General features: G+C 56.9%; 1 protein-coding gene across 1 annotated transcript; it reads left to right on the top strand.

Annotated features, from left to right (window-relative positions):
* Positions 1-19822: 19822 nt before the first annotated feature.
* Positions 19823-20758, top strand: LOC146724105 (uncharacterized). Its single transcript, XM_085480422.1, has one exon. It carries the CDS (start codon positions 19823-19825, stop codon positions 20756-20758), a length of 936 nt encoding a protein of 311 aa, XP_085336548.1.
* The last annotated feature ends 613 nt before the right edge of the window (positions 20759-21371 follow it).

Here is a 21371-nt window from a genome sequence, read left to right as displayed (position 1 = left end):
GCCGATCCGTGTGCCGAATCCTAGCTTCTATGGGAACGGAAAGAGCCGCGGATTGGTAGGTCCGGGGGAATCACAGGTGGCCAAGTGTAAACTTGGCATACCATTGCACGTGATCCCCTCAGGGTAGGCGGGACGGGGGAGGACAAAGTCAATCCCGGAGTCGACGGTCCTCTTCCCTTCCGTCGACGAGGTCTCCTTCGCGGAAAGGACCTCGGGGAGCTGGTCTTGGATTTGGGATCGAATCCTAACCCCTTTTTGGGGGCGGAGGGAGTTTCAAATCCGACGCCCGGGGACTGCAGGATCCTCAGGCCGAGAGGCCTCAAGTTTATTGCACGTAGTCCCCATGGAGGGGAAGAAGAGTGGTGGTGGTCCCCACTCTTCTCTGCCCGATCTGGCCCCTTCTGGGTCAGATTGAATGGGAGGGACGCACCTTGCATTGGTGCGTCTACGCGTGTAGATGCTCTGTTGTGTATGCAAGAAGCGATTCTCGGGGTATCCACGTAACGCAGAGGAAGACTACCGTCAAGTTTAGTGAGGGTCGATAATGTTGGGCCTTCAGCCCCCACCCATCCCCACATAACCCGAAACTTTCTCCGAAGTGTAGGGTATGTGTAAAGCACATTCCTGACGTAAAAAAAGGTTAGATTGGTAGACCCCGAGAGAGCGGTGGAGCTCGGTTGTAGAGCTATGTCCGCTGAGAAGAAAGAGAAGTCCATCTTTATGGAAAATCCGGTCAGGGACCAAGAACAGAAACGGAAAGGACGGAGAACCGTGACAGAGGATCCCAGACTGAGGCCGAGAAGATGGAGACAATGGAGACGGACGGCGGGGTTGGGGAGACGGATCTTCCTGTCCTTGAGGCCTCTTCTCCTGGGGATTTGGCGGCGGTGTTGGGGTCCAGGCTCGACGTGATAATGTCGAGACTGGACTCCAACTTGAATAGCATCTCTCTTTTAGAGCGACGTGTCAGAGAGAGGGGGGTGAAGAAAGCAGAGGATCTTTGCATTTCCGCGGAAGTGGAAAGCGGGGGGGACTGGGCGGCAGCTTTGAGAAAGCGGGTTGGGGGAAAAGGGAAAGAAGGGTAAAAAGGGGTTGTGGATAGGGATGGCGACGGGGAAGGACAAAGATGTTTTTATGAGTTTGGGGAGGGGGGCGGTGAGGGCTGTGTACTCGGGGAGAACCAAGGCCACGGCCTCCAACGTGATGGGGGTAGTGGGGCGCTATTGCTTCTTGTGTCTTAGACATACTTGGCGCCGGTGCACCTTGCTCGTGGACAGGGGAGGCCACTGCTATCACTGCGACTCCTCTGGACAAAAAACGGCGGCATGCTTGTTTGGCCGGAGATGTCCACTTTGTGTGGACTTTGATCGGCCATCTTCGTGGAGAGGAAGGGGGCGGCTGGGGGCTCGGAGACCTCGTCTCCTTAGGAAGATGCGGTCACGAGGACGATAGGGTCCACTGAGCCGTGTGCCAAATTCTAACTTCTACGGGAGCGGAGTAAAGCCGCGACTTGGTGGGCCCAGGAGGAGTCACATGCGGTGACTTCCCCATAAATGTAGAGCGGGACAAGGGAGAACGTGGTCGATCCTAAGATCGACTGTCCTCCTCTCTCTCCCGTTATTGAGGTCTCCTTCACGGAGGAGATTTTGAGGTGTTGGTCTTGGAGCTGTTGCTGAATCCTAACTCATTTTGGGGACGGAGGGAGCCTCAGCTCCGGGACAGGGGGACTGCACGATTCCAATGGCCGGGGGGCTCCTGGAGTCATTGCACGCAGTCCCCACTGATGGAGGGGGAAGATAGTTATGACCCCATCTCTCCCCCAAAAAGGAGGGCGCACAGTAGTGCGTGAACGCGGGAATCCACCGGTAGCATGCGTAAAACGATCCCGGTAAGCCCCCATACGCGCTGTGGTAGGTCACCGTTAGGTTTAGTGGGTCGGATCGGTATGTGGGCCTTCAGCCCCCACCTCCACATAACCCGAAGCTTCCCCCGAAGTAGAGGGTATGTGTTTAGCACATTCCTGACGTTAAAAAAAAGATTGGTAGACCCCTTTGTTGAGATTAGGCCCCATTAGAAATATCTGGGTCTAATACTAGACAGTTACTGGTGCTTTTAGAAGCACTTTAACCCTCCGTATTAAGGCGACAATCTCTGATATTGGTAGATTATTACCAAATATCGGAGGAGAAGGGGTGATGACACGCCGCTTTTATATGACGGCGATGGGGTCAATAGTTCTGTACGGGGCCCCTATTTGGGCTGATCAACTGGCGGCCAGCAGAAGTAGCACCAGTATAGTGCATAAACTTCAGCCCCCACCCATCCCCACATAACCCGAAGCTTTCCCCGACGTAAAAGGTATGTGTTTAGCACATTCCTGACGTTAAAAAAAAAAAAAGAAAAGATTAGTAGACTCCTCCCTCTAGAGGGCCACCACCTTGTCGTGGTGAGAAGACTCACCCTTTGCAAGAAAATAGTCTTGCGAGAGGTGCCAAAAGTACTTATGCCTTTTGTAGAAAGGCACACTTGCCTCCCGATGTCTGGAGGTAATGTTAGGCCTTCAGCCCCACGGGGCCCACTTCCCCGTTAAAGCTTCGGCTCGTATGTGGTAAGGGATGGCGACCCGGAATTCAAACGCCCGGTGGCATGGCACCGTTAGGAGAAGAGACTGCACGGCGCTTCGGCGCTTCCCTTCCCACTATGCTCTGTGGCCCGGCACGCTTGCCGGGTAGGCGGCTTTTGCCGTCCGGGGTTTCCCCCCCCTCCGTCCCGGGGGGGCTCGTTTCGGAGTTCTCTTTGAGGGCTGGGGGGGTGGGCGTCGGCGGCGGGGGCCGCATTGGAAGGTGCCGCGCGTGATTACCCGAGGGGCTCTGCCCGGAGGGTTTTCCCGAGGGGCTTTGCCCGGAGAAGGTCGCGCTGGCGGAGGGATCGACATGGTCACCCGAGGGGCTTAGCCCGGAGGGTTGTCCCAAGGGGCTTTGCCCGGAGGGGGCCATGTCGATCGGTCCTCGGGGCCCGCTCGTGGAGAGGTTCCCGAGGACAGGGAGGTGCCTCAGGGTGCTGGTTGGGGGTCTCCAGGCTAAATAGCCTGGGTCCCCGTTCTAGCGTCCTTGGGGTAGGCCGCACCCAGGCCGCTCGGACGTTTCCGAGGCAGGGCTGGGTCGGCGGAGACGGCCACGCGTGGTCACCCAAGGGGCGTAGCCCGGAGGGTTTACCCAAGGGGCACTGCCCGGAGGGGACCACGCGGGTCGGCCGTCGAGGCCGCTCGGACATATTCCGAGGCGGGGCTCGACGGCGAGAGGGAAGGCGCAGGGTGCTGGTCGGAGAGCGTGCTCTCGTCCCAGCGTCCCTGCGGCTTGCCATCCTCGGGCCGCTTGAACGTTTCCGAATCCGGGCCGAGGATGGCGGAGAAGGCGCGCCGCGGTTACCCAAGGGGCATAACCCGGAGGGGTTACCCAAGGGGCATAGCCCGGAGGGGGCCGCGGCCGCCTGCCGCCGGGGCCGCTCGGACGTTTCCGAGGCGGGGCCCGGCGGCGAGAGAGGATATCCCCGGTCGGTCGGGACCGTTTCCCCTTCCGAACCGACCGATCGAGGAGGCGCACCCCCTCGTCGAAAACCTTCGATGAAGGGTAACACGGTAGCTGGTCGCCACGGCGTGTAGGGGAGGGCCGGGGAGCGGCGACCCTGTCCAAAGCGTCCGTGGGACCCCCCGGGTGGCGCCGCCCGTCACGGTGCCCGCGTTGTCGGAGGCGCTGGACCCCTGAAAGCCCGTGTGGGCGTCAAATCCCACACGGGTGTGTAAGGGGCTCGGGGTCGGGCCGGAGTGCGGTATCCCCCCGGCCAATGACGTACGTCCCCTCCCCGGGGAAACGCGGGGCCCGGCCTTGGGGTGTGGCCGGTCATGTTTTGGGGCACCCCTTGGCCGGTGGGGGTATACCCTGGGGGACAGGAGCCGTGGCGGGAACGTGGGATTAAACAAGATAACTGATGAATGTAATAACCAAACCAAAAATACGGAGGGTGCGACCGCGCAAAGTGAGCTGGACGAAGTGTACGGTGACAAAGACACCTGCACTTCCCTTGAAAAGCAGTATCTCTGGCATGGAGAGATACTAAAGCCAATCACTGTGGACCTGGTGGATATGGTCAAATGGCCATCGGCTAGCAGCCTTTCCTCGACTTCCACAAGAACGTCGAGCAAGGGGAAAGCCAGGAATGGTCCCGCGCGAAGACGCAGAGAAACGATAACAAAGCGAGAAGAAGCTAGAAACAATGCACTTGCTGAAAAGAGAAGGATGGCGGAATCCGTAACATGTACGGATACGGAGGTAGAATCAGATAATCTACCAAGTGAAGGGGAAGACGATCTAGTAAAGCCTATAACAACCATAAATATTCTGGACGAGAAGGAATTCCTTACCCTCCGTACCAAGCCATACATGTTGGCACAAGGGCAGGAAAATAAAGACAAAATCGAGGAGGAACAGGCTCAAATACAAATGTCTACACCCAGCCCGGCTCTACCACCAGTGCCGGCACCCAGGAAAAGAGGCTGGCCAGTAACCACTGGCGAATATAAAAAGGTAAAGGCCGCAAAAGCTGCAAAAAAGACATTACGTAATGAAGAGGAGGAAGCACGCCTGGAAAAAAAGATCCTGGATCCCTTGCAGGAGCCACATCCGGGAAAGTCATACTACGGCTTCCTAGAGAGGATAAAGAAGAAGGGGGAGGAATTCTACGTGAAAACAACCCACGACTTGGAGGCAATTGCCTCAGAGAAGGCGGCGACTATCTACAAAGTAGCCGCGGTATCTAGAAACATGAAAGGCTCTTTGGTAAGGTATGCCAGGGAGGCGGCCGCGTCCCCCCCGTGGACCGCCACCTTGTCGTGGTGGGGGGGCTCACCCTTCGCAAGGGAATAGCCTTGCGAGGGGTGCCAAGAGCGGTCTGTACCTCTTGTAGAGGTACAAAAGGCCTGGTGGGGCCTCAGGGTTTCGACCCACCACCCTTGGAAGGCCACCAAGTAAAAAAACCAAAAAAACAACCATGAAAGGAAGGACCCGAAGGAAAAAACTTACCGGCCCAGGGGAATCGGATGCCCCAGGGCCCGGCGGGGAGGGGGATATCGTCCCGGCCTCCGCCCCGTCGTCAACGTACGACGGGCAGGCGATGGAGACGACGGAGGATGGAGGGTCCATGGCGGCTTCGTGTGGGTCCCTTGGTTCCCAGGGGTCGGGGGGCTCACGCAGGCCGTACGAGGGAGGAGAGACGAACGGCATGTTATCCTGCCTGCTAAACCGAAGTAGGAGGGATTGCTCTGATGCCATCAAGCAGATAGTGGCAGAGCAGGGTGACATGGAGGAGGGAGAAGCAACGAACATCAGTTGCGAGAGATTGACGGAGTGGAGAGCCTGCCTCATGAGGATGCAGAAGTGCATGGACCTCATGGAGGAGAGGCTGGAAATCTCGGAGCAAGATAATGCGGCACTGGAGAGAAAACTCCAGGACTGTCATGCTCGGGAAACCCGGGATGGGGAGACGCAAACGCCCTCCGCCTCCGGAAAAGAAGTCCGGAGCCGGAGGACGCTGACGCCCTCTGATCTCGCCAAGAGATGGCGAGACCAGGGGACGCAGACGGAGACCGCCGAGGCGATGGAGGTCGACCCCCCGATGCCGGGGGCGGTGGAGGTCAGGCTGGGGGAGATATCCTCTGGACTGGCAGCCACCGCGGATCGGCTGGGGGCGATCGAGAAGCGCCTCGGCAGGTTGGAGGGAGGGACGAGGGCCGGCGAAGCCCTCAGGGGAGATGGGGGAGGGAGCGAGGCCGCTGTTACTACGGCGGTAGTAAGAAGGAGGAAGGGGAGGAGAAATGTTACCGGTGGTGGAGGGAAGACCTCCACCAGCGGTGACGAGAGGACGAGGAGGAGAGTGGAGAGGAGAGGCGTTTTGAGTGATGGGGAGGCGACCATCACAAACGCCATGGGAGCCGCGAGGTGCTATCGGTGCCTTTTACCGGGGCACACCTGGCGCCGATGCACCTCGCGGGTGGACAGGGGTAGCCGCTGCTACCGCTGCGGCTCCTCTGTCCACAGGGCGGCGGACTACCGATCCGGCCCGAGGTGTCCACTCTGTGTGGACTTCCTCCGGCCGGCTCGGCAGCTCCATAGGCTCGGGGAGCGGGGGTGCCTTATGGCACCCCCTGCGGGGCCTAGGGGTGGGGGCCCTCCTTCCCCTTCCCTGTCGTCGGGGGCCGCAGCCAAGACTGCGACCACGCGCGGCGGCGGGAGATCGGGGGAGGGGGACCCAAAAAACTCCGGCATCGTCGGATGCCGGGTGAGGGTGTCGGGGGAACGGGGGTGCGCCTAGGCGTACCCTTTCCCCCCCCATGCTCTCTGAGAGGGTGGGGCCCCCCTGGCTGCGGGCAAACTCTGACCCCTAGGGGAAGGAGGGAGGCCGCAGTCGGGGGGGCCTAGAGAGGGGGTCCACGTATCCCGTGCGGACGGACTTGTCCTTCCGTATGAGTGCCTGGCCCCCTCTCACGGACGAGACGTGACGCGTGGGGCCCTCTTACCGGGAGCCGTAGGCACCGGTGGGAGGGCAACACCGTCCACGGAAGGGGGTTTCTCTCCTTCTGAGAGGAACCCTCTGATGAGGGCTCCCTCAGTGAGCCGCCGAACCGGACCACCCTCTTGGGGGTCCGGGGGTAGCGACACTGGGGGGCGAGGGGCGATGGCTCGAGCGGGAATTCTCGAGCCATGGCTCCGCCCCTCAAACTTTTTGGGAGGGCGCGGCATGGGGTTGGTGTTGCCCTGTGCCGCAACCGCGTAGGAAACCGCACAGTCATTGACTGTGCGGTCGGGGAGGTGTCTCGGCCGCAAGGTCGAGGCGGCTCCCCGGGGCAATCGGCAGAGGGGTGCCAAGTTGGCAAGGGTATCCCAGCATCCTTGGTACCCCTTACCAATGCCGCGAGAAGGAACACCCGTTGGGGTTTTAGTGAGGTAGGTCTTGGGCCCCCTGGTCGAACCACTCGTGGCTCGATCAAGGGGAACAAGGAGTCCCACATAACCCTCACCTCTACCCGGAGGTGAGCGGTACCATGATGGTTTCCCCAACGTAAAGCTAAAAAAAAAAAAGGGAGGCGGCCGCGGATATGTGCGCGGTTGCAACAACACTAGCTCTGAGGACCGCAGAACCCAACAGAAACCCTGGTCGAAAACCAACTGAGAGAACTGCGCCTTCAAGTGCAACAATTGATGATGAAAAAACAGCAACTCAAGAGGGAGCTGGAACGGGTAAACAGAGCTAAACCCCGCCCAAAGCCGTATCTGGATACATCGGACGAAGAAAGTGAACTGCTCAGCGCAGATAGCATCGGGAGAAGGATAAAAACAAGGAAACGGATTGGCGGGGCCCCACTTCCACCAAAGGGTGGGGGGGTCCCGACAACCCGGGGAATCAGGACAAACGGGGAAACCCCACTTTCACCCGAGGGTGGGGAGGCCTCCCCAGTAGAGGACGTCGAGATGCGAGGAATCTCACCTCCACCATTCGATGGGAAGATCCCGAGCACCTCGGGAATAGGAAGGAGAGGAACAAGCGGGACAATATACGTCAAAAAAGGAAACACAGAATATATAGTCCCGCGAAACAAAAACGAGGAAAAAGAGATCAGAGAGAAGGAGAAGTTTATGGCCATGGTGGCCATGGTCGAAGGAGTGGTTGTGAGGGAGTTGGATAAGAGGCTGGGATATCCAATACCCTTATATAGGGAAACCCTTAAAACCAGAAGAGAGGTCAAAGAGCAGAGGCAACAATAACAGAAGCCCATCACAAAACCAACCATCAAGGGCATGGAGGTCGTGAAGAAGGCGGTCAAGGTTATACCCCCCGCCACTACATTAAACCCTCCTTCTAGAATGGCAACAACAAGGGTCACCGGACCAACCAAAAAGGAGGCAGCAAGGAGCAAAAAAAAAGCTATACCCTTGCAAAAACAGACAGGGAAAAAGCCGACACCCCCAACGGGAGAGAGGAAAGGAGGGGCACCCAAAACACAAGCCCCAAAACTGGCAAATAAGGAGGCAACTACCTCCTGGAGCGAAGTAGTCTCCAGGAGGGAGAAGAAGGCGAGAACGGCAGCAGCCAAGAAAGAAAAAAAACCAAAACCAACCAAAACAGGTACGAACCCCTCCCCCTCTCAAAAAGCGCCAGAACAGATACCGGCAAAAAAGAAGAAAAGGAGGGAGCCCAAATCTGCGGCAATTACGCTGACGTGCCCTCCCGGAACATATGAGACGAACCTCCGGGAGGCGCGCTAGAAGATGGAGGCCAAGGGCTTTAATATGGAAGGAGCCAAGGTAAGGCGAGGTGCTACAGGATCGTACATTTTTGAGATCCAGGGGGCGAACAGCCAAGAAAAGGCGGACAGATTTGCCCTCGAATTGAGAGAGGCCCTGAAGAACAAAGAGGATGTAAAGGTCCAACGCCCAACAAAAATGGCGGAAATGAGGCTTCGGGGGCTCGACGAGTCCATCAGAGCTCCCGAAGTCATCAAAGCGATAGCCACCAAGGGAGGCTGCGAAGAAGAGAAGATCCACCTGGGGGAAATGAAGAAAACCCCAGGTGGTATAGGGATCGTGTGGATCCGCTGTCCACTAAAGGCGGCAAACCGCATTATGGACACAGCTAGGATCCAAATAGGATGGGCACTAGTGCGCGCCGAAATACTAGACACCAGACCTCTCCAGTGCTATAAATGCCTGGAGGGGGGTCATGTGCGCGCACGGTGCCCAAATAATGTGGACCGTAGCAACAAGTGCTACCGTTGTAGAAGCGAAGGCCACACAGCAAGGAACTGTGTGGCAGACGTCAACTGTCCGGTATGCGCGGACAAAGGGCTTCCTGCTAAGCACAGGACGGGTGGCAGGTCGTGCATACCGGTACAGAAGGGAAGGAGGGGGGTCCCACTCAATAAAGTGATCAACAACAACCCCCCCGCCCAAGAAGCCCCCCCTCTCATCAATCTTAACAGCGCGGCAGATGCACCGAAGGAGCAAAGGCCTGCGCGTGTGGGGGGAACAAAAAGAGAGGAGGAGAGATTACCAGAAGGAGGCGCAAAAAGGACGCGCCTCCAACTGAAACTGAAGGAAGGAGACCCTACTTCCATGGAAGTGGGACCAGCGGACACAGTTGGAGGAAATGGCCTGTAAAATATTGCAGGCCAACCTGAACCATTCGGGGCCGGCTCAGGATCTCTTCGTCAATAGTGTGGCGGAGAGAGACTGCGGCCTGGGCATCGTAGCCGAGCCGTACCGTGTTCCGGAAAGCAATAAATGGGCAAGTAGCACGGACGGCTCGGCGGCGATCGCCCACAGGGACGCGTCAAACTCTCCCCCGATGGAGCATTTGAGGTCGGGGGAGGGTAGTGTAACGGTTCGATGGGGGTCCATCATAGTCATCGGCGTGTATTTCCCGCCGAGTCTCAGTAGAGAAGACTTCTGCGGGAGATTGCACGCCGTAGAGGGACAGCTGGCGGAATACCACCCCGCCCCGGTGGATCGTCGCGGGGGACTTTAACGCTAAGTCGAGCGTCTGGGGGTCCCCACGCGATGACTGACGGGGTGGACAAGTTTTGGACTGGGCGGCGCGATGTGGTCTCCTTCCCTGTAATAGGGGAAGGATGGCCACATGTGTTAGGAGGCAGGGGGTGTCGATCGTGGCTCTCAAAGGACGCCGGTCCATGTACCATCCCCACCTCCACGCGGTGAGAGCTGGAAACGTCGAGGTATCCCCTCGGCGGCTAACGGGGCAATGGTTTCGGGCAGAATGTGTGTACCAACACGCATCTCTGGGCATCGGCGGGGTTTTTCGGCTCCTCTCTCGAGTGCTACGGTCACGCTCGAACGCCGGGTGAACGCCTAGGCCTGTAGGGCGGGGACAATTGTCCTTAAGCCGTGGCCAGGGGGGCTGAGGACTTTAAAGGTGCCTTGCGGCGCACTAGGCGCGAATCCGAGGGAACTTTTCCCCTCGGATTAGCCGTCCATAGGAGGAAGGACCCATAGCTTGGCTCAAGTCCCAAATCTTATGGAGACAAGGCACGGGTGCCTCACTTGTAAGGCACTCACGGGGGGGCGGTGGCTTGGGGGGAGACGGCTTAGCACCGGCAAGCCTCCCGGGAACAACCGTCTCCTCGCTAGTAGATTGCATCTCCAAGATGGGGGATGTTCGGGTAGGTGCAGTCCTCACTGTGGGACTTGGGCGGCGGTGATGTACCGGTAGGCTTAGCCGTGCCGGGGTGATCCGCCGCCCTTGTTCCATGGATCGCCTGGGGTTTGCTCGCGTGACCATCTTCTCACTCACCTGAAAGGGTGTGGAAGGAGATGGTCGTGAGGATTGTGCTTAATCCTCCGGAAATCCGTAAGCACACTTACTTCGAGTCACTTACTTCGAGACACGGATGCCCACCGGGGCGCGGTGATGTCAAGTGACGGGACATGCTCCCAGAGGCTGACATCGCCAGCAACAGGAGTCCGCCTTCCCCCTTGTATAAAAACGCGGAGGCGGGGACACGGGTAGGGATGATGATGGTTGCTCGACCTTACCTCGAGTGATCAGACATCATACAAACAGGGGTCTGCCTTCCCCCTCGTATAAAAACGCAGAGGCAGCCGGGCCGGGAATGTTTCAGTACTGTAAACATTCCCGGGGCTACGTTTAGCCGACAGCACGGGGGTCCGCCTCCCCCTGAAAAATCGGAGAGCGGCTAGGGACTTAGATCGCGTGCCTCTACCGGGAGGCTCGGGTAGAATCCCCTGGTGCTTTGGCAACAGAGAAGAAGAGGGTTGTGCTTCACCCTTCGGAAATATGGAAGCACATTACTTCGAGTCACGGATGCCCGTCGGGGCGCGGTGATGTCAAGTGACGGGACATGCTCCCAGAGGCTGACATCGCCAGCAACAGGGGTCCACCTTTACCCTTCGTACAAAAACGCGTAAGGCAGCCGGTGCCAGGATGTATTCAGCATGGAAACATCCTGGTTAGACATGGCATGGTCTGAACGGGAAAAGGCACGTACTCCTGCGGATTCGAGCCTGCGTACGCTGGGTGATGCTTGGTACACATCAACCCATAAGGCATGCGCGGGGTCTGGGCCCTCTATTCTGCTGGGGGGCTGCACCCTTAGAGGAAAAACAAAGGGCTATGCCCACAAGGAGGAGGAGCCCCGCAGGAGGGGCTCCATATTTTTCCTGGGGGATCTGCGGGAGTGGCGGCTTTGACTCAACACAGACGTCTGCCTAGTGGAAGATCGTTTACTCCACTATAAATAACCGGTAAACGACACGCGAGGGAAAGGGGAAAATCTGGGAAAGATACTCAGATATCCCTCTGATGGGAAGGGAACCCTAGCAGAGGGAGAACTAAAGGGGGGCATTCGAGTCTTACTCGTCTTATGCATCCACATCCAATCCCCAAAAGAAGACCGCTCTACAAGAGACACAACAGCCAACGGAAACGTGGACAACTGTTGTGTCTAGGAAGGCCGCGAAGAAAGGTAGGGACGAGGAGATGAAAGGGATACCGCAAAAGCAGCAGCAGCCAAGACCTCCTGCTGCTGCCGCACCCCAAGGGAAAAAGACGGTACCCTCCTAAGAAAAAGAGGAGGGAACCTAAAATGGCGGCGGTCACGGTGACCTGCCCCCCAGGAGAGTACGAGGCGATAATGTCGGAGGCCCGCCAGAAAATGGAGGGCCTCGAGAGCGGAACGGGGTGAAGATCAGAAGAGCCGTGACCGGGGCACTGGTGTACGAGATTCCCGGAGAGGGCAGCAATGAACTTGCGGACAAGTTGGCCCTCAGGCTCAGACAGGTTCTCTCCGGGAAAGAGGGGGTGAAGGTGCAACGACCAACCAAGACAGCTGAGCTTAGGTTGAGAGGGCTCGACGAGACCGTCACCCCCTCGGAGGTTCGCGAAGCAGTCTCCGGAAGCGGAGGCTGCGAAGAAGAGGAGGTGAGCGTAGGAGAGATCAAGAGGGCGCCCAACGGCACAAAAATGGCGCGGGTTCGGTGTCCTCTCAGATCGGCGAACGTCATAGCCAAAAAGGCCCACATACAAATAGGGTGGGCTATGGTAAGGGCAGAACTGCTGGATAACCGCCCCCTCCAGTGCTACAAATGCCTGGAGGGAGGCCATGTGAAAGCCAGGTGCCCCAACAAAGCAGACCGCAGCGGTAAATGCTACCGCTGCGGAGAAGAGGGGTACAGGGCCAGCACCTGTGAAGCCTCGGTGCGCTGCGCGGTGTGCAGCGACAAAAACCTCCCCGCCAACCATAGAACGGGAGGAAAGTCCTGCACACCGGTGCAAAAGGGGAAAAAGGGCATCCCGCTAGCAAAGATAGCGGGGACCCCCAAGCGACCCGGGACCACACCAATGGAGGTGAAGCCTCTGCGGAATGCCTCTCTCCCTAAGGAAAGACCACTGGAGCAGAGGCCTCCCAGAGCCAAGGGAGGAAGGAGATATGCGAAGGAAGGAGAGAACCCCCCTCCGGAAGCCAAGGCGCTGGCAAAAGACAGCGCCTCAAGGAAAACTTGGAGGGGGGAAACAACGACGCCATGGATGTGGCGGAAGGAGGAACAACCAAGATGATTGATGTTGGCCAATAAGATTTTACAAGCCAACATTAATCATGCGAGGGGGGCCCAGGATCTTTTCGTCCATACTATGGCGGAAAGATCCTGCGGCCTAGGTATTGTGGCGGAGCCGTACAGGGTGCCCGATAGAAACTGGGTACGGAGTACTGACGGCCTCGCCGCAATCACATAGAGGAATACGCCTGATTTCCCCCCCCCCCCTAAATCTCATTGAAGCGGATAAAGGGATCGTGACGGCTTCCTGGGGGCCCATCATTGTGATCGGAGTATATCTCCCGCCGAGTCTGAAAAACTGGGAATTCGGCGAGAGGTTAAGAATCCTGGAGAGGGAGATCGCCCGACATCACCTCAAGCCGATAATAATCGCGGGGGACTTCAATGCCAAATCAACGGCATGGGGTTCCCCGCGAACCGACAGGCGAGGTAATGAGGTCGAAGAATGGGCGGCGCGGTGCGACCTCACGCTACTCAATACGGGGAACGAGAGAACATGTGTGCGCCGGCAGGGCGGGTCGATTGTAGATCTTACATGGATGACCCGCCCTGCGGCGAGAATGACGCGAGGTTGGAGAGTGGCGACGGAGATCGAAACATTGTCCGATCATAGGTACATAGAAATCTTCGTCGCCATGATCCCAAAGGAGGTTGCGGAGCGTCGCCGGCTTAGAGAGGCGAACTCCAGGAGGTGGGCCCTCAGGAAGCTAGATGAGGACATGTTCATGGCGGCGATCAACGCCGCGATGATAACAAAGGAAAAGGAAGAGGGGACCGGGAATTTGGAAGAACACAGGGCATGGCTAACAAATGTCATACTACAAGCGTGTGACGTAGCCATGCCCAAGGTCAAGACCCGGTCCCCGAAAAAGGCATATTGGTGGTCGGAGGACATTGCCGAGTTGAGGCGGTCCTCCGATCAAGCGAGGAGAAATGTCAAAAGAAGGGCAAGGTACGCGCTGTCGGACCCTGAAGGATTGGAGGACGCGTGGGACGCTTACAGGAATAGAAGGAACGACCTGCGCGCCTCCATCCGACAGGCGAAGGCGAGGGCCTGGGAGGAATTGATCTCCTCCCTGGATGAGGACCCGTGGGGCCGTCCCTACAGAATAGTTCTAAATAAACTGAGAGAAGGGACGGCACCATTAACGGAGTCACTAGACCCCCATCTCGTTGAAAACATTATAGGGGTCCTGTTCCCCCGGGTAACGGGTACGCAAAACCCGATACGGGCGGGGGAGCAGGACTGGAACGAGACAGAGATGGGAGTCACGGGAGGTGAGATCCGGGATGCTGTCAAGAGGATTAAAAAGGGGAAAGCCCCTGGACCAGACGGCATCCACGGAAGGATCTGGGCCCTCGCCTTCAAAGAATTGGTCGAGCCCATGAGGCACCTATATAACGGGTGCCTCAAGGAGGGCTCCTTCCCCCAGGAGTGGAAAAAGGCGTCAATAGTCCTAATCCCTAAGGAAGGCAAACCTAGGGATTCGCCCTCGGCGTACAGACCGATATGTCTGTTGGACGAGGCGGGAAAGATTCTGGAAAGAATCATCGCTGCCCGCCTCGTCCACCACCTGTCCCGAGATGGTCTGAACTTGGACGAGAAGCAGTACGGCTTTCGGGCCGGGCGGTCAACAGTTGACGCAATTTTGCGTGTCCGCTCGGTCTCGGAAGCCGTCGTAAGGGAAGGCGGGGTGTTGTTGGCGGTCTCACTAGACATCAAAAACGCCTTCAACACCCTGCCATGGCACCGGGTGGAGGATGCCCTGAAATACCACAGGGTTCCCCCCTACTTGGTGTCAATAATTTCGGACTATTTTCGGGACAGAAGTCTGGTCTATGTGGACCAGAACGCCGAGGAGCGCAGGGTCGAAGTGTCGTGCGGGGTTCCGCAGGGGTCAGTATTGGGCCCCCTCATGTGGAACCTCGCCTACGTGACCCTGAGGACTGCCCTTCCCCCCGGCTGTGACGTCATCTGCTATGCGAATGACATGCTAGTCATGGCCGGGGGAGACTCCTGGAAGGAAGCGACAGCGCGTACCAATATCGCGGTTGCACGTGTCGTGCGCACAATCGAAGGAATTGGGCTGAAGGTGGCGCCCCAAAAGACAGAGGCCGTCTTTTTTCATGACGGCTCCCATGGGGCGCCTCCCAAAGCCCAAATAATGGTGGGAAACACCCCCATAGAGGTGGGGACTCGGATCAAATATCTGGGTCTCCACCTGGATGGCAAGTGGGCCTTCGGCGAGCACTTCCGTCAACTGACCCTGAGGGTTGGTAAGGCAGCGATGGCGCTATGCCGGCTGCTGCCGAACCTCGGGGGACCGGACGGAGGGATTCGCCGACTGTACGCCGGAACTATACACTCAATGATTATGTACGGAGCCCCCGTGTGGGCGGAAAAGATGGAGGCCACCCGCAAATTAAAAGATGCGCTGCATCAATTGCAAAGACGGGTGGCCAACCGCATATGCCGGGGGTTCCGTACCGTAAGCTGGACGGCCGTGGGGGTGCTCTCAGGAGTACCCCCTATCGAGTTATTAGCCCGCATGTACGCCGAAGTGTATAGGCGTACACGCGGGCTACAGAGGCAAAGAACGGCCGATAGTGTCCGGCGTGCACTGAGGACCCACACCCGACGGCAACTCATCGAGAGTTGGTCCGGCAGTCTGCAAGACCCGCAGCTGCCGAAACAATGGACCGTCGGGGCCATCCGGCCCTGCCTAGAACAGTGGCTAGGCAGGGCCAAGGGGGGTGTTACATACAGAATGACACAGGTGCTCACCGGACATGGATGTTTCGGTGAGTATATGTGTCGAATCAAGAAGGAGCGCACGAGACGTTGTCACCATTGTGATTGTAGGAGAGACACGGCCGGCCACACACTTTTGGAGTGTGTGGCTTGGACCGAAGAAAGGAGGGAGCTGGAGACGGCGGTAGGAGGAAGAGTTCTCTCGCTACCAGGACTAGTCAGTGAAATGGTAGCGAGAGAAGAAGTTTGGATGGCGTTCTCCTCCTTCTGCGAGAGTGTCCTCTCGCAGAAGGAGGAGGCGGAGAGAGGAAGAGAGAGGGCTGGGAGAGGCAACTCCCGGTCCTCGGAGGAGGAGGAGGAAGATGACTCGGAGGACGGGGACGGGCCCCCCTCTTTACCGCCCATCAAGGGTGGTGGAGGCCGAGGGAGGTATAACCTCCGAAGTAGGAGAAAGGCATCCATGGGAGGTGGGGCCGGGCCCTCTCTTTCCGCGCCGTCGGCGAGCTTGCCCGTTTGTGGCGGCGCGGATCGGGGGGGGGGTCCGTCCCCAACATACCCGCGTCAATTATTGACGCGGGATGAGACTTCTGGAGGGGGTCGGGGACAATTAAGTCCCAAGGACCCTCCTCCACTGGAGCCTCACGCGAGCCGGACGCGTGGGCGCGTCACCCCACTAGGGGGGGCGCCCTGCGCGCTCGGTTGGGGAAAACCCTTCCGGCTGCGGCCAAAACTCCCAAGGGAGCGGAGGGAGCCGCAGTCGGGGGGGGGCGAGGGGGGGCCGCGTGTCCCTGGCAGGTGGGCACCACCCGTCCGTCCGGGGCGCCTGGGCCCTCCTCAATGACGGAGACGTGACGTACGGGGCCCTCTTATCGGGAGCCATAAGGCACCGGTGGGAGGGCAACGTCGTCCACGGAGGGGGTTTCTCTCCTTCTGAGAGGGTGTGACCGAACCTGTATGAGTAGGGATCCCTCCTTCGGACTTACCAATCACAGGGGCCACCGCTTTCACCGGAAAGGTCGCCAGTTCTTTTATCCTATACAAAGAACAAGGTATTGAGTGCCGCCGAGGACCCTTTGTCGCCGCTGTCCTTTGTGACGCCGCGCGCCGCCTTTGATGGTCGCCGCCGCTGCGTTGAACGTAATCGAGTTGGGATGACGCAATCCGCGCTCGAGGCAGGTAATCCAAGTGCGTACTCACTTTCTCACTTATTTCCAGATTGACGCGAGATCTTTCACCCCTACGCAGTTAGGAAAAGTTTGAGAGGATATGACGTAGGATGCGCAACGAAGGTAAGTATGAAGAAACTGTTTATGTCCAACACAATATTTATTAACGTTTTTACTGAGGACCAGTTCTTACACTTGTTAGTCCGAACGATGCACAATAACTCCTCACGTTCTTTTTTACAATTTTTACGACAGGTGTCTTTGTCCGGAGACGCGCACAAGTCGGACAAATCACTCTATTACTACGCTACTAGCATTCACGTAATAATTCGCGCGAGACTTATTATATACGGCTCGTAATCACTCGAATCCCCGTCGCAATGTACTAAGTTTCTCGCCAAAGCACTCGTAACTATCGTAGCGATTACGCGTCGAAGTTTGCGGAACATTAAACAACGGACGTAGGTATTCTTTGTTAACACGCGGAATGACCGTAGTTCAGCGTTGAAAATATTCAGAGCGACTGTGTCGAGTCCGCTCGGCGTCGCGCCTTATATAGTAGTCGGGGAGTAGCGCGCCCCACTCTTGGCCCGCCGGCCAATGAGCGCGCGGCGCCCCACCGCTGAGGCTCCGGCGTATCGCGGCGCTCGGGAGTAGAGTATACTCGACTAGAGTTCCCGATTTGGATTTTCGCTATGCAAAGCCGACTCAACAAGAGTTCCTATTTTAGTATAATTTTCCAAAAACGCTTATAAATGACTTATACGTGCATGGACATACTGTTATCGGTATTTACACTTATTTACAACTTATCGACTAACATATTTTTGTACTTTTATCAATTATATCTTTTTTTGGGTTTTATATTAATTTTAACTTTAATAATCAAGTATTGCGCGATCGATATAAAATAACTTAAAACACAAATTTGTTATATGACATTATGAAAAATAGAAAAGAAATGTTTTACTTTCGTTCGGGAATTAAATTAAGAAATAAAAATAACTATTGTTAAATTAAAATATAAAATATTGAATAATATCATCGAACTGTTCTATTTCCGTTAGGAACGTTAAAATAAAAATAAAATAATAATCGATTCGATGATTCGTGCGCAAGATATTATTTTGCGAGTTTTTACTCCCCGTCAGTTCCATAACGCATCCGCATGATTACGTTAATCATTAAAACTTTAATTATAGGTTTTCTATCCATGAACTGCTTCCGGATACGTTATGCACTGGCGTGAACACTCGAATGGTGAGTTTTATGTTAAACTTAAATTCTATGGCTGTTTTCCGTTTAGCGGGCGTCTAACTGAAATTACTAATGGATCCATGGATTAATGCGATCCAAGCGATTCCGGTGTTCGGTCGGAACCTTATGGGTGATCGAGCTTCTCGACTTGACAGGATCTTTTCCTTTTGATCGTGGGTGATGATTGATCATTTTTTTTATCCATAGGTTAGTAGTCATGGATGCGTTCGATCCATCGGAATTGCTTGTTTCGTGAAAATAAATTTAACTTGAAACTTTGCGGTTTTCTTTCCATAGGATCAATAAAAATAACTTGCCCGTTAAACTTAACCATAGTTTTTCGCGATTGAATCATGCAATCGATTTGAGCCCGGTAACTGTCCATAAATAAAAATGTATGATTAAATAATTGGTAATTACCTTATTTGCTCTCTTGCTCTGATAAATATAGGTCGCGAGACTTATTCTAACTTAATCTAGGGGCTAAATATTTATTTACATTTTTATAGAGTTGCCAGTGGCTCACTCGGTATGGGAGGGATCCTGGACGAACTGCTGCTGGACCATCGGATCTGCTGGGCTGGTGGTTTGCAGGATCGGCGAAGCTGGATCTCCGGACCGCGACCATCCGTCGGTCGCAAGGGACCCCCTGGTGGAACGCCGAACTGGACCACCCTCTTGGGGGTTCAGGGGACGCGGCCACCGGGAGGGCGGGGGCGATGGCTCGAGCGGGAGCTCTCGAGCCATGGCCCCGCCCCCCAAACTCTTTGGGAGGGCGCGGCGTAGGGCGGGTGTCTGCTCTGCGCCGCAACCGCGAGGAAACCGCACAGTCATTGACTGTGCGGTCGGGGAGGGGTCTCGGTCGCAAGGCCGAGGCAGCTCCCCGGAGACGGCATGGCGGGGGGGCGGCGGGTCGGCATGGGATACCAGCATCCTCGCCGTCCCCTATCCAACGCCCGGGCAGGACACCCGCTGGGGTTTTAGTGAGGTAGGTCTTGGGCCCCCTGGTCGAACTATTCGTGGCTCGATCAAGGGGAACAAGGAGTCCCACATAACCCTCACCTCTACCCTGAGGTGAGTGGTACCATGACGGTTTCCCCAGCGTCAACAAAAAAAAGGGGGGGCTGTCGATCGTGGATTTAACATGGGTGACTCCCTCTGCCTCAAGGCTGGTAAGTGGGTGGAGGATACTGGCGGAAGTCGAAACTCTTTCTGACCACAGATATGTGGAATTCTCCCCCGGTGCCTTCCCCCACGAGGTGATAGAGCGCCGCAAAAAGAGGGAAGCTGTCTCTCACAGATGGGCCCTTAAGAAATTGGACCAAGACGCGTTCCTGGCCGCGGTCGAGGCGGCCCTAATGGTGCGCGAGGAGGAGAGTAGGGGGGACTGGGAAAAAGAAAGGACATGGCTGCTCAAGACGATAAATAATGCCTGTGATGCGGCCATGCCCAAAAAAAACGCAAGTCCCCCCGAAAGGCTTACTGGTGGTCGGAGGAGATCGCCGAAGCGAGGCGAGCCTTCGACCACGCCAGGAAAAGGGCGTATGGGAGAAGAAAGTCCGAGCGGTCAGACCCCGAGGGATATCGGGACGCGTGGGACATCTATAAAGGAAAAAGGGATGACCTACGCGTCCTGATAAGAAAGGCAAAGACGAGAGCCTGGGAGGAGCTGCTCTCTTCTCTGGACGAGGACCCGTGGGGGCGCCCCTACCGCATAGTCTTAAAGAAACTGAAGGGCGGGGGCGCTCCAATCACGGAGTCCTTGGACACCCAATTCATCGGCCGAGTCATCGACACCCTATTCCCGCTGGAAGAAGGCCAGAAAGACCCAATTCCGGAACGGGAGTGGGTGTGGGATGAGGAGGCCATGGGGGGTAGGAAGAGGGGGATCCTGCCGCCATGGAGGCAGGACCAGAGGAAGTAGCACCAGCAGGAAATGGCCTGTAAAATTCTGCAGGCCAACCTCAACCACTCAGGGTCCGGCCCAAGACCTCTTCATCCAGAACATGATGGAGAGGCACTGCGGCTTGGGGATTGTGGCCGAGCCGTACCGTGTCCCAGAAAATAATTGGGTAAGCAGCACGGACGGCGTGGCGGCAATCGCCCACAGAGGCGCGTCAAACTCTCCCCCGATGGAGCTGTTAGAATCGGGGGAGGGCACGGTTACGGTCAAATGGGGGTCCATCATCGTTATTGGCGTGTATCTCCCGCCGAGTCTCAGTAAAGGAGACTTCTGCGGGAGATTACGCGCCATGGAGGGACAGCTGAAAAAATACCACCCCGCCCCCGTAGTTGTCGCGGGGGACTTCAACGCCAAATCGGGCGTGTGGGGTTCTCCGCGGGAAGATTGGCGGGGTGGTCAGACATTAGATTGGGCGGCGCGGTGTGGTCTCCTTCCCTGTAACAGGGAGAGGAAGGCCACATGCGTTAGGAGGCAGGGGGAGTCAATCATAGACTTGATATGGGTCACTCCCTCTGCCTCAAGGATGGTGAGCGGGTGGAGGGTGCTGGCGGAGGTTGAAACCATTTCTGACCACAGATATGTGGAATTCTCCGTCGGCGCCTTCCCCCGCGAGGTAGTTGAGCGCCGCCAAAGGAAGGAAGCTGTCTCTCGAAGATGGGCCCTAAAGAAACTGGACCAGGACGCGTTTCTGGCCGCAATTGAGGCGGCCCTGATGGTTAGAGGAGGGAAAAACAGGGGGGACCAGGAGGAAGAGAGGGCGTGGCTGCTCCAAACGATAAACGATGCTTGTGATGCGGCCATGCCCAGGATAAAGCGAAAGTCCCCCCGAAAAACGTACTGGTGGTCGGAGGAAATCGCCGAAGCAAGGCGAGCCTCCGACCACGCAAGAAGAAAAATGTATAGGAGGAAAAAAGCTCGAGCGGGTAGACCCCGAGGGATATCAGGACGCGTGGGACAACTACAAAGAAAAGAGAGATGACCTGCGCGTCCTGATACGGAAGGCAAAAGCGAGAGCCTGGGATGAGTTGCTCTCCTCCCTGGACGAAGACCCGTGGGGGCGCCCATACCGCATAGTACTCAAAAAACTGAGAAGCGGGGGCGCCCCAATCACGGAGTCCCTTGACCCCCAATTTGTCGGCCGAGTCGTCGACACTCTATTCCCGCGGGAAGAGGGTCAACCAGACCCAATTCCGGAGCGGGAGTGGGAGTGGGACGAGAAGGCCATGGGGGTCACGGAGGGAGAGCTCCGGAACGCCATCAAAAAGATAAAACCGGGGAAGACCCCCGGTCCGGATGGCGTTCACGGGAGAATTTGGGCTCTCGCCTATCGGGGTCTTGCGGGACCCATGCGGAGGATGTACAACGAATGCCTCCGCATGGGTCGATTCCCACGAGAATGGAAGGAGGCAAACGTAGTCCTCCTTCCTAAGGAGGGCAAGCCGAGGGATGTACCCTCGGCGTATAGGCCAATCTGCTTAATAGACGAGGCGGGTAAGATCCTAGAAAGGATCATAGCTGACCGCCTCGTCTACCACTTGTCCCGGGAAGGTCCAAATCTGAGCCAGGAGCAGTACGGCTTCCGGGTCGGACGG

The sequence above is a fragment of the Nylanderia fulva genome, unplaced genomic scaffold (genome assembly GCF_048542155.1).
Source record: "Nylanderia fulva isolate GAGA-0341 unplaced genomic scaffold, ASM4854215v1 Scaffold149, whole genome shotgun sequence".
Lineage (NCBI taxonomy): Eukaryota > Metazoa > Arthropoda > Insecta > Hymenoptera > Formicidae > Nylanderia > Nylanderia fulva.
Note: the sequence above shows the minus strand (reverse complement) of the source record. Positions and strands in the feature narration are given on the sequence as shown.